The following is a 15,157-nucleotide window of genomic DNA, read 5'->3' on the forward strand; positions in this document are numbered from 1 at the left end:
CTTTTAGGGCGACTAATAATCAATGTAACTGTCTTTAGATCCGAGCCTCAGCACCCACCCAGGATTGTTTCCATAGTGAGGCTGAGTTAAAGTACACTTGTACAAATCTCTGTTAAAATTAAAACCATCGTTGTTGCTCAGAGAAAAAAATCTGGGAGATTGCTGGCTGGTCTCTGCAGGTAGAGATTATGGCCTTTTACTTTGGCAGGGAACAGATGCAAAATCCATTTCATCCCCCTGAAGCCAGAGCAACAAGGCCACAGCTGGGTCCATCCTGGATCTCTGCCTCAGCCTCTTGAGTTCGTGGCCATTTTGGGCTCCCACAGCCTACTGCCTGTGAGCCCCGCTCCCCTCTGACAGACTGTAAATGTCTCTCTATGTCTGTTTTATTTTTGCTGCACTGCTTGTATTTAGTGACGATCAAAACCGTAAGTGCTGACCTGGTGTGGTGGCAATACGTGAATTTTTGCTTGAAAGCCCACAGTAAGCTAGTAATCTGGTGAGCATGGCGCTGAGGCCACAGCACAGTCTCGCTGGCTGGTTTTTAAGCTGTTGGATAAAAGAGGGTGAAGAACCAGGCCCTTGCCTGGAGGCCGGGACATGTTTTTCTTCACACCTACACTGCTTAGGGCTTGCGGATTGGTCTGGAAAAGAGCTTGTTGAAGCAGTCTAAAATGAAACTTGGAAGCAGAGTAAAAATTTATTTGTGTGGACAACCAGAAGGCCACTCCTTAGGCTCACTGTGCACTCGCCTTTTATTTACATGCAGCCCTGTGCGTGCAAGGCAGTTGCTTCCTCGGCCTTGGCTTTCAGCAACTATTTACAGATTATTCATTTTTATAGATTACTCCTTGACTTCTCTGAAGATTGGCTTAGTAGTCTGACAGCTGCTAGATGTCTCAAAACACTGCAAGGGGGCAGTGTTTTGTTGTCAGTCATTTGGTTTTGGAGGCTGAGAGCTGTGAAGGCACCCATTGAGTGGGATTCTTCAAAAATGGATATCCTTTGCTGTATGCTGCAAGAGATAACCACATCTGTTGTGATATGAATATAGTACAGGTGCCTACGTGTAACTTTTCTGTGATTTCTTTTTTAAGGGAAGAGTTGGTGCAAGGAGGGAGATTGTGTTTTGCTACCATTCTCTCTTACAGGTAGATAATTATATTTCATTAGGTAGGGGCTCATCTATGCTAAGCTAGATGTTTTCATTTTTAAGAATTTTGTAGGGATGTATTTTTTTTAATTACATTTCAGGAAAAGCTGTGACTTTTAAGAGCTGCACTTTTTAAAAATATAACTGAGTGAAAAAGCTAACTTCTCAACATGTGGTGCCAAGCTGTCTAGCAGCTCTAGTATGTCCTGTCAAGACAAATGCATATTTTTAGCCTGACTCTGTGCTATGCATGTTGTCGTAACAGGCGCTTGATGAGACCATTTTCTTTGTTTATAGATGAAGTCTTGTCTGAAAACTTTTTGGACTACAAGAACCGTGGCGTGAATGGCTCTCATCGTGGTCAGATTATCTGGAAGATTGATGCCAGCTCTTACTTTGTGGAACGTAAGTATTTTTCTAGTCCTGCTACAGTATAATTCAATCACTGCAGAAAGATAATTGAACTGCTTAAGCTCATCTTACAATGTTTTTATGCCCAGTATGTCCTTTAGGAAAAGCCAAAGATGTTACCAAATCTTTGAATGTATTGAGAGGAACCTAAACATTTTATGGAGTAGAAAACCATAGTTTTTGCAAGCAAATAAATTTTGTAGATGTTGACTAATTTATGTATTTTTTTAATACAGTTATGAGTAAGTGTTTTAATCCATTTGTTGTTATTTGGACTATATCATTAGTAATAAGCTGCATTAACTTTAATATGGTATTAAGGAAAAGAGAAACTTGGGCATAATCTCACTCCAGGAAGATTGACGCTGACTTTTAATTGGAAAATTTCACGGTGCATCCAGCTTCCACCAGGTTCAGATGGATTCAGAGGTAAAAAGGGTTGAGTTCTGATCATCATCTAGACTTATAAAAGTATAACAACATGAGTTGCAGCAAGGTATGCTGATTTCAAATTAATTGCTCCTCGTTACATTCGTATATTACCCAGGGCATCTGATGCAATGCAGTGTAACTCTCTTCCACTTCCTTAGCAATGAAAATACAGAAACACTGGATTTGCTTCTGCAAAGTACTATGTGCCTTGTACAGCAAGTTAACATTTCCAGGCTTGGCTTTCCCACATACCTGACCAATGTGAACCATTCGAGTCCTTCCTCTTTTCAAAGAGTTACCATGTGCTAGTGTGAATGGAATTCATGGTCATCTTTGGAGAACAGAAAACAGGCATTCAAAACACTGGACTGAGATCTATAGCAAAATATCTGTGGTGAAAGAGCTACATGTATCCTTAAGGGAGGAGTTGAGCGTGGAGAAGCCCAGCATGCAACAATTTCGGTTTTTCAATTGTACTGAATGTTTCCAATGATCTACCTTAGCCTGTTGGGAAAAATTCAGTTGTTTTGTAAAAGCGTATATAAATTGCATGACAGTCAGGTATATCTGCTTAAGACTGTCTGAATTTGAGAGCAATCAAAGGAATCTTTGATACAAACTAGATTCTAAAGGATTTGAAAAGGATATGAATTATACTTAATTAGATTAATCTATGACTTTGAACTTAAGTATCTGGTATCGGCAAGGATGCGTGCAGACATTTTACAAGATACCCAGTCCTAGAAACAGGTTATCTCTTTGCAGTATGAAGCATTGCCAATGGTCTGTAATTCCTAGTGTTAAGTTAAATTGAGAATGTTGTTCTAAAGAGTTAAGGGAGCTGCTGAAATGTCTACAGGACATGTAGGATGCTTATATCCTGTGTTTTGAAAAATATATTTATGGGAAATTGTTCAATATATAAGAACATTGGGTTTAGTTATCTTGGTTTTGGGGCAGAAATACTTGACAGGATCTAACTTTTAAAGCAGACTCTAATTGCAGCTGCTTCTTTGAGCTGTGGTTACTGATCTGTGAGACTGATCATGCTTTCTTTTAGCTGTTAAAGGAGTGTGGGGAGGAGATATAAAATCCCAGAACTGAGTTTTGAAGAGGCGTTAGTACCTCAGTTTATTGAGGAAGGGTGGAAGTGGGACTGGGCTGCGGTAGCTTTCCTGCCTAATCCACAACAGAAAAGAGGCAATGTGAGAAATGCTTAGGAGAAAGCGTCTTCAGGTGGGTCGTATTTCATTACGGGCTCAACTGCACAATTAATTATGTCAACTTAATAAGCTGCCCCCATTAGCTGAGACATAGTAGCTGTTGTGAATTGATTACATCTACATTCTTCACTTGCCATACTATAAGAAAATGCCATACTATAAGAAAATGCAACTTAGCATAACCATCCTTTACTCATGCTTAAAACTAAGTTGTACTATACCATAGGTGGGCAGCCCATGCTTGATGAGTTGCTACCTCGTGGTATTTTGTTATGCTGCCATCATTAGGTTGTGACTCTCAGCCCTGAGATTATGTACCAGTGCACTCATCAAGGGCAAATCATTGCCCTGTCCAGAATTAAAACAGGAGAAAATGAAGCGGGCAGTAGTAAATAACAGCACATGCAGATGCTTAGAGCCACTTGACTATTGAAGTGGGAAGGTAAAGCAGTGAAAAATGTTGATATATGTGAATTTTATGTATCTAAAGACGTATTTGAGGGTTCCTACTAATTGTTGAGACTTACATATGAAAGTACGTAGCTTGATTAAATGTTATGTTAAAAACTGCAGTGTCTGAAAACCTCATGTGTTTTCTAACCAAAGACAATGGTGTAAACCACCTTCCTTCAGCCTTTTTTTTTTGGACAGAGATCATATCTTGCTTTTCTGTTGCGTAGCACACAGTATAGTGATATTTGCAGGAATCAAAAATATATTGATCATCGAAATCAAACTCACCTAAGAAATCTATTTTCTCTTTCTTGCCATTCACTACTGAACTGAAAGAGCACATAGCTAAAATGTGGTGATTTATTTTCAAGGTATCCATATTCCATGCATTATGTTATACTTCCCTTAACTTGCTATTGATTGGAGTCTTGCTGATGATGGCATTAATTCTCTATAGAACACAGTAGCTTACTTGCGAAGGCAGCCCTTAATTTCTGCTTTTGCTTTTCCTGTAACTATCTATACCTTGGTATCTGTTCACCACTTGAGTCAATATTGGCAATCTATCAATCACACAGTGCTTCAGAAAACATTATGGTATATGCTCCAGTGTTTAGCCTGGCATAGCTGGCAGGAGCCACGATAAAGGGGAAATCACATTATTGCCAAATAAAGAATCAGCCTTACACAGAGAACTTAAAGTTCCCAAGAACTTAAGGCACCTCATGCAAACTGGTTTGGTTCATGTTCTTGAAATGTATAAGGGCTTAACGTTTTTGGTGGTGCTATTGTGTGAGGCTTATTTATGGGGGACTGTGGGGATCATCCTGTCCAACCTCAGAAGTCAAAGTTTTGCCAACAGTTAGACTGTAGGACTCCCCATGGGGTATTTTTGTACCATGTTTAAGGAAATTACCCTTAAGCCAGCCACCCACCTGACATGAAAAGCTTAAAAAGATATTTCTGAACTTTTTTTTTTATTAAAGAGCTATAGGAGGAAGCTTGAAAAATCAAAGGCATTAAAGATTGGCTGATTTGCAACAGTGAAATTCACATTAATATGAAAAAAAGCATTAGGAATGAGGTCAAGTAAATAGAGAGTTATTACTCATTTTCTGTATTTTGAATCTGGAGGAGTATATAATGCGTTTGGGAGTATTTTGTTCAAAAGCTTTAATGTTCCCCTATTAGTTATCCTTTCCTGCATTTTTGAAAATTAACGACCAAATTAAATATGACACCCTAACTAAACCTGTAGTCATTATACATAAACCCACTATTTAGGTACTTAACAGAATACTGACATCTAATCACTGTAGATAGTAATTTGCAGGCAATGGTCTGGGACCTGCAGTAGGAGAGAGTAAAGGCAAAAGTGGCTGGAAGTTATTTTCTTCATGGTGGCAGATTAGCACAACAGAAATCTTCTGTTGGACACAGTTGTAATGAAAATTACTGGCAAAAAAAATCAACCTGGAGGACCACACTAGACAGAAATTGTGCACATGTTGCAGCTACAGGCAGAGGAAACTAACAGTGTTGGGAGAGATTTGTAGAAGTGCATCGGGAGTGGAGAACACAAAGGAAGGCATAGCAAGAAATTGAAACCGTTCTTTGTGTTAACTGCACTTCTTGAACTTTTATGAAGCTGAAATTCTGCCATTTCAGGTGCTTCTCTTGTTTAAGTTATACTTTCACAGTGTTCTCAGTGGATTGCCCAGTCTGAGTCATTAAGGGTTACTTTTTCAGGTATATTAAAAATCTCGCTAGGTTAAGAAAATACTTTTTATGGGGTAGGTCAATAACAATGCAAAATAGTTTTCTCTTTTTGGAACATGCTTCTATGTTTTGGGGGTATTTGGGCAAAACACATACTGCTTTTGGCTTTGCTGATAGCTTGGTTTAAGACCATCTAGAGAGCCCTGTCACTTTTCAAAATATAGATAGCGTCTTAACGTGTACGCATGCAGCATTTTCAGATACCACAAGACATTAAAGTTCGTGTTTGTTTTAGTGATCTTTTTCACCTTGGAAAGGGCTCGTATCTTTCCCAGAGAAGCGTATGCCTTTCCATTTTGCATATCACAAACCTGCAACGTAATGTTACCAGACAGATATGTAATTGGTGTGAGCCAGAGAGGGAATTGCTTCCAAATTACAGCATGAATGTCAGCAGAACAGAACTCATCTCCTATTAATACCCAGCAAACAAAAAGCCTTAAGAGCTGCAGAGGCAATGTTGCACTGTGGCTAGTTTTGCATTTCTGCAGAAGTCTCCCAATTTGGGGTTTTATGACAGCCAGTGATAAACAGTAACTGTCCACTGTAACCATGAAATGGTTGGGGTCTGGGGAGAGGAAGGAGGAGGGAAGAGAGGCTGCATGCCACTGGGGATGTCTACTTCATGTTAAGGCTTAGAGGGCACTGCAGTGAAAGAACCAGCCTATAATGGGGTTTCCGGGAAGGTGAACATGCTCTGCTTCCCTGCAATTTCTGGCACACTTTTTTGGCTTATACAGCAATACAGAGACAGTGTGCAAGAGACTGTTTCACTGAGGTGTGATGCGGCATCATCCTGTAAGCACAGTATCAAACTAGCATATCCTTAAAATGATAAAAGTTTTGACACTATGCAGAATTGCACTGAAGACATCCAAATACCTGGGACCCCTGTTAATCTACTGGGCCTTCTGTAGATTTTTTCACTACCTGGCAACTAAGAAAACCATTTTCAAGTGCAACCAGTCATCTGTGTGGTACTTTTATGTGTAAGCTTAGGCAGCAGTTGTTTGTTTAAATTTGTTGCTGCTGTTGTTACTGTATTTTTATGAACAGCAAAGATGGATGATAGGCCTTGCAGACAGCAGAAATTACAGTGAGTTATTCCTACTGACTAGCAGGGAAATAATGGTAAAAAAAGCATGCAACTAAAGCCAGAGGTCTGAAAGATCCTGGTTCCATCTGCAGCTAAAAGGCATGTGTTCTAGGTCATGGTCAATATATGCTATATATGTCTGCATTTATGGAACACATACACAAACATCTCCAAAACTGACAAACAATCAGCCATTTCATCTGGTGCTCTCTCTGGAAAATATACCCTTTGCATTGCTTTAGGAAGCCGATATAAAGGGAACTTTCAAATTATAAATAATCATATCAAGAAAAGCTTTAATAAAGTGGGAGTATTTGCAAAGTTTTCCTTTCTCCAGACAGGCTGTTGACAAGTCCAGCCCACTAAAATAATTTCCTGTCTCCATTTTCATTACCCCAATGTGTCTCAGATCATATGTGCTTCTCTTTATGAAAGAGCACGTGAGGGCATGAAATAGAGATAAGGCTGTTGAAGTCCGTCCTGCCATACCTTTGTGCAAATTAGAACATGCTGCATGACTTTAACCTTTAGGAGTCCACAGATGGTAAAAACTGGAGCAACACAGAAGCATCTTCAACAGAGTGAAGACTATTTAGCAGAATGGTTAAAGGTGTGAAAGAAAAAAACAGATATGAAGCGGTGAGAGATTTGTGCCCCAAAAGGTGCATTTACTGCTTGTATCTCTCCAAAGGAAGACGTGCCATAGTTTTGAGGTTCTTTCTCTTCACCTCCTTGCACATGCAGTAGTCTTATTGATGCTTTTTTTGGTTATCTTGCACCCTACACACAAGTTTAAAATTCCTCCTTCTCAGCCTGGTACCCTTATAGTAGTTTAATATTCGTATTTGAGCCAGGCCTAGCTTTGGGAAGAGGAGCACAGTCTGAGCCTGGATGAGGGCTGTTGAGGTTCCTCAAGAACCCTTTACTTTGGATCCTTTGATCAGCCCTTTCATCCTTGCTGTTGTTGCATTTCCTGTTTGCTTTTCTCTTACAAAGTTTTTCTGTGCCAGGATTGTAGGCAGCAACCTATCATAAACAGAAACATAAGTCACTCCTGTGGCATTAAACAGCTATTTCTCAGCTTCCTGTATGGTCATGCTGTGGTAGCTGAACTGAGAGACTTGTCTGCGCATCAGATTTTTCTCCATCTTTCTCCCCCTTTCTACAACCTGTTTTGACACTTGGACATACTTTGTTTGCACTGTGGAGATCAGGGTTGTTTGTTTATTCGTTCCCACACAGGGAAGAAGATGCTTGTGTTGCAGCATGTGTGCTTGGTGACACCATGCTGGGACAGCCTGGCTGGTCCCCACACTACCTGCTCTTCAGTTTTCATGGCAGTGCTTAAGGGAATTGCAAAATCTCTGCTTGCACAAAGCTGAGATTGAAGTGAGAGCTCTGATAGGTTGGTAATAGGAGTTGCAGAAAGCTCTCTCAAGGTGAACTGGAAAGCTTTAAATGAGAAGTAACGTGTAATCTTGGGCATGCTGAAGTCGGAGCAAGTCTTCAGTGAGCTGCACTTCCCAGTCACAGACCACAGCTTATGGGGTCTCTTGTCTCAGCTACTTAACCCTAAACAAGACACTGTATCCATGCTTCAGAGACTGGACATCATCTGATTCCCAAGGCAGTGGTCAAGAAGTTGCAGTAACATTTACCTGAAGCTTTAGTGCTAATTACACTGAGCCTTTGGGTGTTTGGGACCAGGTTTGGACGCACCAATTTATTCTTGTTTGTTAACTTTCACATTTTTATTAGTTGCTTTTTTTTATTACAGTAGTGTCTAGTGTCTCCCGTGAAGAGTAGATGTTTCTGTGTACTAAGATAGATTCTGTTCTAAAGAGCTAAAGCCAGATTTTTGAAGGTATAAGTTCAATGCAAATGTTTGAGAGCTGAGCTTCAAAGCTGAGGTAGGGAAGACATTAAAAGGTGAGATGTGGAAACAGAGGCACAGAGTGAAGACGTCACTTGCCAATGTGTGGATACAACTGCAGATAAGACTTCAGTTTCTATGCTCCCTGTTTAGTGTCTCATCTGGTAATTTTAGGCAACCTCTAGTCTGTTTGCAGTCTGAACTATGGGGAATTACTTAAAAGTTGTACCCTGAAAATAAATATGCCCTGCTGCATGGTATGTTCCTGTTCCTTTTGTTCTTTAACTAGCAGAATTTCTGAAAGCTCTTCTGCTGGAAAGAGGGGAGAGGTTTGTGTAGGGCTATTATGACTTTATCAAAGTTGTAATGAGGCTCAGAAAAGGTGGTAATGAAGGAACAAGGATTTTTCCTTTCTTTTCTGTTCCATCTTTTATCTTTAAGCCAGCTGTGGGCATGCTGGATCTGCTTGTTGTTTTCTTTCCCAGATATAGCCAGGTCAAGGGACAGCAGTAACCTCCCTCACAGTCCAGCAGCCCGTCTCTTGCCTGACCAATGCTCTACGTAGGAAAGACAAAGATTTGTGGACTCATCTCACTGACTGAACATAAGGCTGACACAACAGGTTCCAGCCTTGTTATTCCCCTGCAGCTAGGCTTGTCTTGCATATGGAGGCAGAAGGACAGTGTTGTGCCAGTGCTGCTGGGTGACCCCGTGTCTTGGACACATAGATTGTAGGGTCAATCCCCAGCTTTGCCTGGCATCTGGTGTCAAAGAGTGGCAGAAAAGTGCAGCCTGGTGAGGATGCCCAGCCCCCAGGTCAGGTACAAGCTAGAGCCAAGAGGTACCTGAAGCACCACTTGTGCCTCCCATTGAAAGATGCAACACCATCTGACTTTGTATCTTGGGAAGAAGATGCTTGACAACAAGTCGGGAAAAAAAAAAAGATCACAGCCCTTTCCTGCTCCATTCTTCATTTATCACATTGTTTTCTTCATCCCTGTTATAGTTTTTTCTTGCACACATCTGCTCAGTCCTGAATTTGACTAACTCCTAACTTGGGAGATTTGGGAGGACACAGAAAATTGTGACTGCTTTTTGAGAGGCACTGGCCTTCTTTCAGGCTTGTTTGACTTTAAGGTAAGGAGGAAGTTAACAGAGTTCACTCTTTCCAAGCAGGAGCTTGTTGCTTAACACGCTTGGCCAGAAACAGGTAAGGACGGGGCAGCAGCCAGTAGTGCTGCCACTGCCAGGAAATGGAAAAGAGGCTGTGTGGTCCTTACAACAGTTCCTGCTTGAATCTGCCAGGAGCTAGGAATGTGTGGCTTCCGCACTCCAGCATTAAAATTTGTGGGCAGCTATAATTTCTGATCTGGTCTGCACCACTCCCTCTTCTGGATATCCCACTGAAGATACCAGGTAGGCCCTACATACTTCAGCGCTTCTGGAGTCACTTGATCATGCAGTTGTTCCCTGGGATAGAGTAATTTAAGTAGAAGCCGTCAGACCACTCTGTACCTGGCAGCATGCCATGGGGAATGGTATATCTTCACTTTGAGTCTGTCAGAGTCTCACTGTAGGTGCCAAAGTTTGAAAATACGGGTTCACGTATGTGTTCATTTTGCTCTTCCAGTCATGTCAGCAGTATGCTTTAGATTCAGAACTCCTGCGCATGTTGTGTTTCTGCTTTAGCTTTGGTATCGCTCAGGATACCATAGCGCGTAACATGCATTTGAGGAAATGGAGAGATTCCAGAAATCCTAGTAGCTGTATTTTTCTCCTCTAACCTAGCATTTGATAAATGCGTGAACAGATACCTGCTGTTTTGCTGCTTTGAACTTTGGATATTAGTATTCTGCCCAATGGGTGCTGAAGTTGCATAATTTATTTTAGTGGGACAGTATAATGTAGGTAACAATGTTTTGTGATTGATAATCTTTCTACTATTGAGAGTAAGAGATTACGGTGTCATCTTTGACTCACAAATCAGTTAGCCTTTGCCACTCTTAAATGCTTCTGGACAGTTTGTTTTGGATGGTGCTGTCTAGGGATTTGGTGGAATTGACCTGGAAGATAAATGCCCTCTCTTTGCCCCATTGCACAGGGGCCTTTGTGCTCTCCCCTTGGATACTTCCATTGGGTGTTTCTGAAGCTGCTGCAAGCCGAATTAATCCCCACAGAATTCAGTAAAAATTGTTGCATGTGGCCCTTGCGTGCCATCAGGCCTAGCACCTTTCGTGTACACCCATGTACAGAGAGACCAGGTGCAGACTTTGGCCCAAATGGTTTTATGTTTGTAGAAAAACAGAAGACAAATGCAGTGGAAATGGGAAGCAGCTGTGATTGGAAGGGTATCAGCACATGTGTCAAAAGGTCGTATTTACTCTAAATGAGTGGTAAGGTACTGAGCCTTGTTTCAGTTATTTTCTTATTAAATAAACAAAAAAGTACTGTATATTCAGGTTTTTATAATTAAGGATGTAAGTTCAGTTCATGGATGCAAAATTATTCAGGAGACAAGGAGGCTGTCTTTTTGGTGTCAGATCTCAGCACCATCAAACTTGAACACTTCTGATGATGGAGGGGATAGCCTCCCCAAGGACGTTGGTCTCTGAGCAAAGACTAAGTTGCATCAAGGGCTTGCCTGAGAGAGCAAACTCAGCAGGCCGTTCATTGACCAAGCCCATCACTAGTTTAAAGGTCCTAAAGAATAGATCAGTGTCAATAATTTACAATTTTAATTTTGTAGAATTTAATGGATTTTTGGTAATCCTGTTAAAGCATACGGTGAAAGTAATTAATCAAAACAGAACTCTGAGCGTGTGTATTAAAGATAACATTTTTCTTAGTTTATGGAGGGAGAGAGTTTCCTTCACATCTAAAAGAAAGGGTCTTTTATACCTCTGTGTGGTAGCGGAGCGTCTAATGGGCTCTTCTTAGATGTCCAATGCGGCACAGGAAAATCTCAGTATAAAGGGGGATAAATCCCTTCACATAATACAGAAATTTGGTTGTAACCCTCCTATGTCATTGTCCAGTTTTGGCCAGATGGTCTGTCTCTTGTGCCTTGTAGTGGTTATGGCAACATTTATCCAACTCATACAATGGTGTTTGGACAATTTTATTAGACAGAAAAACTTACTTGACCTTCCAGGAGGAAGATAGAATTGTATCTGTGGTGTAGTGCTGGTAGTAACTCATCCTGCTTCTGAAAAAGCACACATATGATGCAGGAAGCCTTTTGATAATTCGCTTTTCTTGCTAACTAGCTAGTAAATCTAGCCCTGTTGTCATCTTACTCCTGGTCCAGGGTTTCCTGCCTTAGAACTGCCAGATGTCAGGAACGCCATTTGTATCCAGAATAGGCTTACTCAGAGAGCGGGAGGTCAGCAGGCATGAATAACTGTCTCCCTGCAGGGTTCAAACACCTTTGCCCAGCAGAACCATCTTTCTACAAGGTCTTTGCTATTGTGCCTCGGTGCCTCAGCTGAGTACTGTTTTATACTTCCAAGCTATTCTCCAACCCTTTCAAGACTTTAGATGTTCACTTTACCCCATTAGTTGCAGGTATAATTTCCTCCCATATCTCAGTGCTAATAGCTTTTTATAAAGGGAAAAACCCATCAACCTTGAAATAGATACTTTTGCTGTAATTGTTTATTAATTAAATTTCCATAATGAAGCTTCTTTGTGTCCTTCTCCTTTCATTAAATTATCTATGCTAATTTCATTATGTGTTCTCTCTTTAAGAGTTGTCCTGCCGGTGGATGTTTTCCAAGTCTCCGTTACCAAAAGCAACTATGACAGTGAGACCTTTAAGAGTAGACAGCAATACTTATTCCAGACCCTTCCTTTTCCTTGGCAGCAGAGCCTGTGTGCTTGGCACATACTTGTTCACTTCTGAAGCAGTAGGAAGCAGAGATGTGGGGAGGTGACGTATTTACTTACCTGATGTGACCTGTCACATCTCACTTATAGCTCTAGACTCATTCCTGAGAGTAAGAGCTACAGGTCTGATTGCGTCTCATCCCATGGCCATTTTAAGGTAGCTTTCCATGACCAGACTGCATATACTGATAATCTTGCTTCCTGTTAGTGGCCCCTTCACACTGTAAGAAAGATACAAACACGATCGTTCAATAATCTTGGGTCATCTGGTCCAACTGCCAGCTCAAGGCAGGTCCCGTTAGAGCATGTTGCTCTAGACCCTGTCTAGTCAAGTTTTGACTATCTTCAAGAGTGGAGACTTCTGGGCAACCTGTTCCAGTGTTTGACTACCCTCATAGTGATTTTTGTTTTCTTACACCTAATTAGAAAATAATAGTGATGATGATGTAACTTAAATGTAAATGCGTCTCCGGCCTCAAATACAGAAGTGGAACAAGTCTTATTTCATTTTCAAATATGAATTTTCTCTATGCCTCTCAGTTTTATTTTTCCCCTGACCCATTTCTTTTGCAGGGCTGGGATACCTTACAAGTTCAATAATGATTTTCATTCATTGGAAGATCAAAACAAGGAAATGTTAAAAATAACTTTTCTTTTAAATATTGGGGGAAAAAATAATTATCTTACAAATAAAATGCACAAAGATACCACGAATGGATTTTTTTTAAAAAAAAATAAAACCCTTTGCACCATAAGAAGCAAAATCCACTTCAATTATAAAGTGCATTGTTGCTACATTGCAAGCATGAGCTGTAGCTGGGGTTAGAAATAGTATGGGCAATGTACATATGTCAGAATTTAAGTTGTGGTGGTTGTAGCTTTCCAGCAGTGTTCCTCCAGGCAGAGACTTCTGAGTGTCAGAAGTACAAAACCAGCGAAGTAGAGAGTGCAAACACAAGGGGGAAAAAGCACTCAGAATAAATGTGTAATCTTCCTGCAGTAGAGGAGCACAAGGGAGCTTTCCCAGGCAGATCGTGGGTAAGGGCTCTTGGCTTCCGAGGGTCCCTCTGAGCTTAGCAGGCAGCTCATGGGAAGGGAAGCGACTTTTGGTGCAGCCCACGTCTCATGGACACCTCTCTCCTGCCTCTGGCTTTGGAAATCAACCTACACACAGGAAAGTTTCTTAACACTGCCATTGTCTAGCACTGGGGTTACAGGTAGGTGACTGCAGTTCTGCTTCTCCTTTTCTGCTCCATTAAAATAACCCTCTAGTTGGAACACATCAAGGTCTACCAGGGGTCTGTAGAGATTTCAGAGTCTTAGCAAGATAACTTGCTGTTTATCCAAGCTGCTGAGCAGCACCTCCTGACAGTAAAATTGCTTTATAACCTGGCAGCTCTGGGTTACTCCAGAGATACCTGGGAACCCACACAAAGTGATGTGTGATTAACCTCCCCGGATCATCAGGTAGCACTTGAACAGCAGATTTACCACACCAAAAAGCGATATGCCTACAGTGTATTAGATCAGACTGTCTGTGCTTAATTGCTAGACAGGATTTAAGAATGAAAGGATTTATTTCTTTAAAACAGAATACAAGTGCATTATTAAGATTTTGGTTTACAACAAGGAATTCTCCTTAACTTCTCAGATATAGTAGCTAATATTTATTTCTGACTTCTGAATCTCTACAGTCTATGTTAGCCTAGAGACCTCCAAGAGGTGCATTTTTCCTGTTCCTCTTGATAAAGGTGTTTGCCTGGGGTAGAATGAGCCAGCCCTGCTCACTTACAGAACACTAATTACTTTTTTTTTTTGTTTGTCACTGTCATCTCGTGGTTGTGGGGAGAGATGGAACTATTTCCTTCTCTCTGCTTGGCTAGGATTTCTCGATTTACATGTAAGTGATGTTCTGTAATTAGTATGCTTCTGAATTCAGGCTTTCAAATGTTTTCCTTTTACAGGATATTATGATAAGCTTTGTGAGCTCCCTGTGGGAAATATTAAATGTACATAGCTAATAGAGTCACCATTTTCCTTTCCCTCTGTGAACTGTGCGAAGTTTATGCATGGCATGTCACAAAAATAAAAATGAATTTTGGTACCAGTATACTTTGGCTTTATTCTTTCTTTTCTTCTTTTCCCTGACTCCTCTTTAGATTTTGGAGAACCCATCATGTGCCTTTTCTGTATTAAGGTGAAAATGTAAAAGAGGAGGCGTATAGTGACATTTTTGGATTGCGGGGGCTCAGTTCAGAGACAGCCACAGCAGAGTCATCTGAGGTGTTTAAGACAGTGCTGAGTGAGTTGTCTGCATTGGCTCTCTGACAGAAGTCATTTCTCACCACTGCATCATTTTTGGAGTGACTGTTTGATTACTGGCCTTGTAATCAATTGTAATTGCTGGATTGCTTGTTCCAGTCCTGGCAGTTTAGATCATCTCTGAGTGCTATTCCTAAAGGCCTCAGTGTCTTACTAGGCCAGCTAACGTAAGCAAGCATTTGAGGCCAAATCAGCTCATGTCATCTAGAGACTTAAGATGTGTGGGGCTCAGCTGTGGGACCTTAACAGAAAGTCTCTGACTTCTGTTTTTTGTTTATCCCACTCTGGTACAGAGGGAATCTTTATGTGGGTTCATGCTGCTTTTCCATTCGAATTTCTTTCCAACTTTTGAGGGAAAGAAAGTGAAACTTAGCCAGGAGAAATCTCAGCTGGAGCTATGTTGATTTCCCTGACTGAAGAGTAGGTGGCAATCAAGCAGATCAACCAAGTTTCCCATTATTTCTGCCTTACAAAGGCAGAGGATTCATAGGCAGAGTCAATTCAAAGCTAAAAGCTTAGTTTAAAGCCTT

General features: G+C 41.0%; 1 protein-coding gene across 1 annotated transcript in view; it reads left to right on the top strand.

Moving 5' to 3' along the window:
* HECW1 (HECT, C2 and WW domain containing E3 ubiquitin protein ligase 1) overlaps positions 1–15,157 on the top strand; it is a 174,457-nt gene that overhangs the window by 14,061 nt on the left and 145,239 nt on the right. The window contains exon 2 of the mRNA XM_086467608.1: positions 1,451–1,558. Coding sequence (XP_086323734.1) covers positions 1,451–1,558 — 108 coding nt within the window. The remainder of the gene's footprint in view (positions 1–1,450; positions 1,559–15,157) is intronic.

This window comes from Leptosomus discolor, chromosome 7, assembly GCF_034619465.1.
Source record: "Leptosomus discolor isolate bLepDis1 chromosome 7, bLepDis1.hap2, whole genome shotgun sequence".
NCBI classification, from domain to species: Eukaryota; Metazoa; Chordata; class Aves; order Leptosomiformes; family Leptosomidae; genus Leptosomus; species Leptosomus discolor.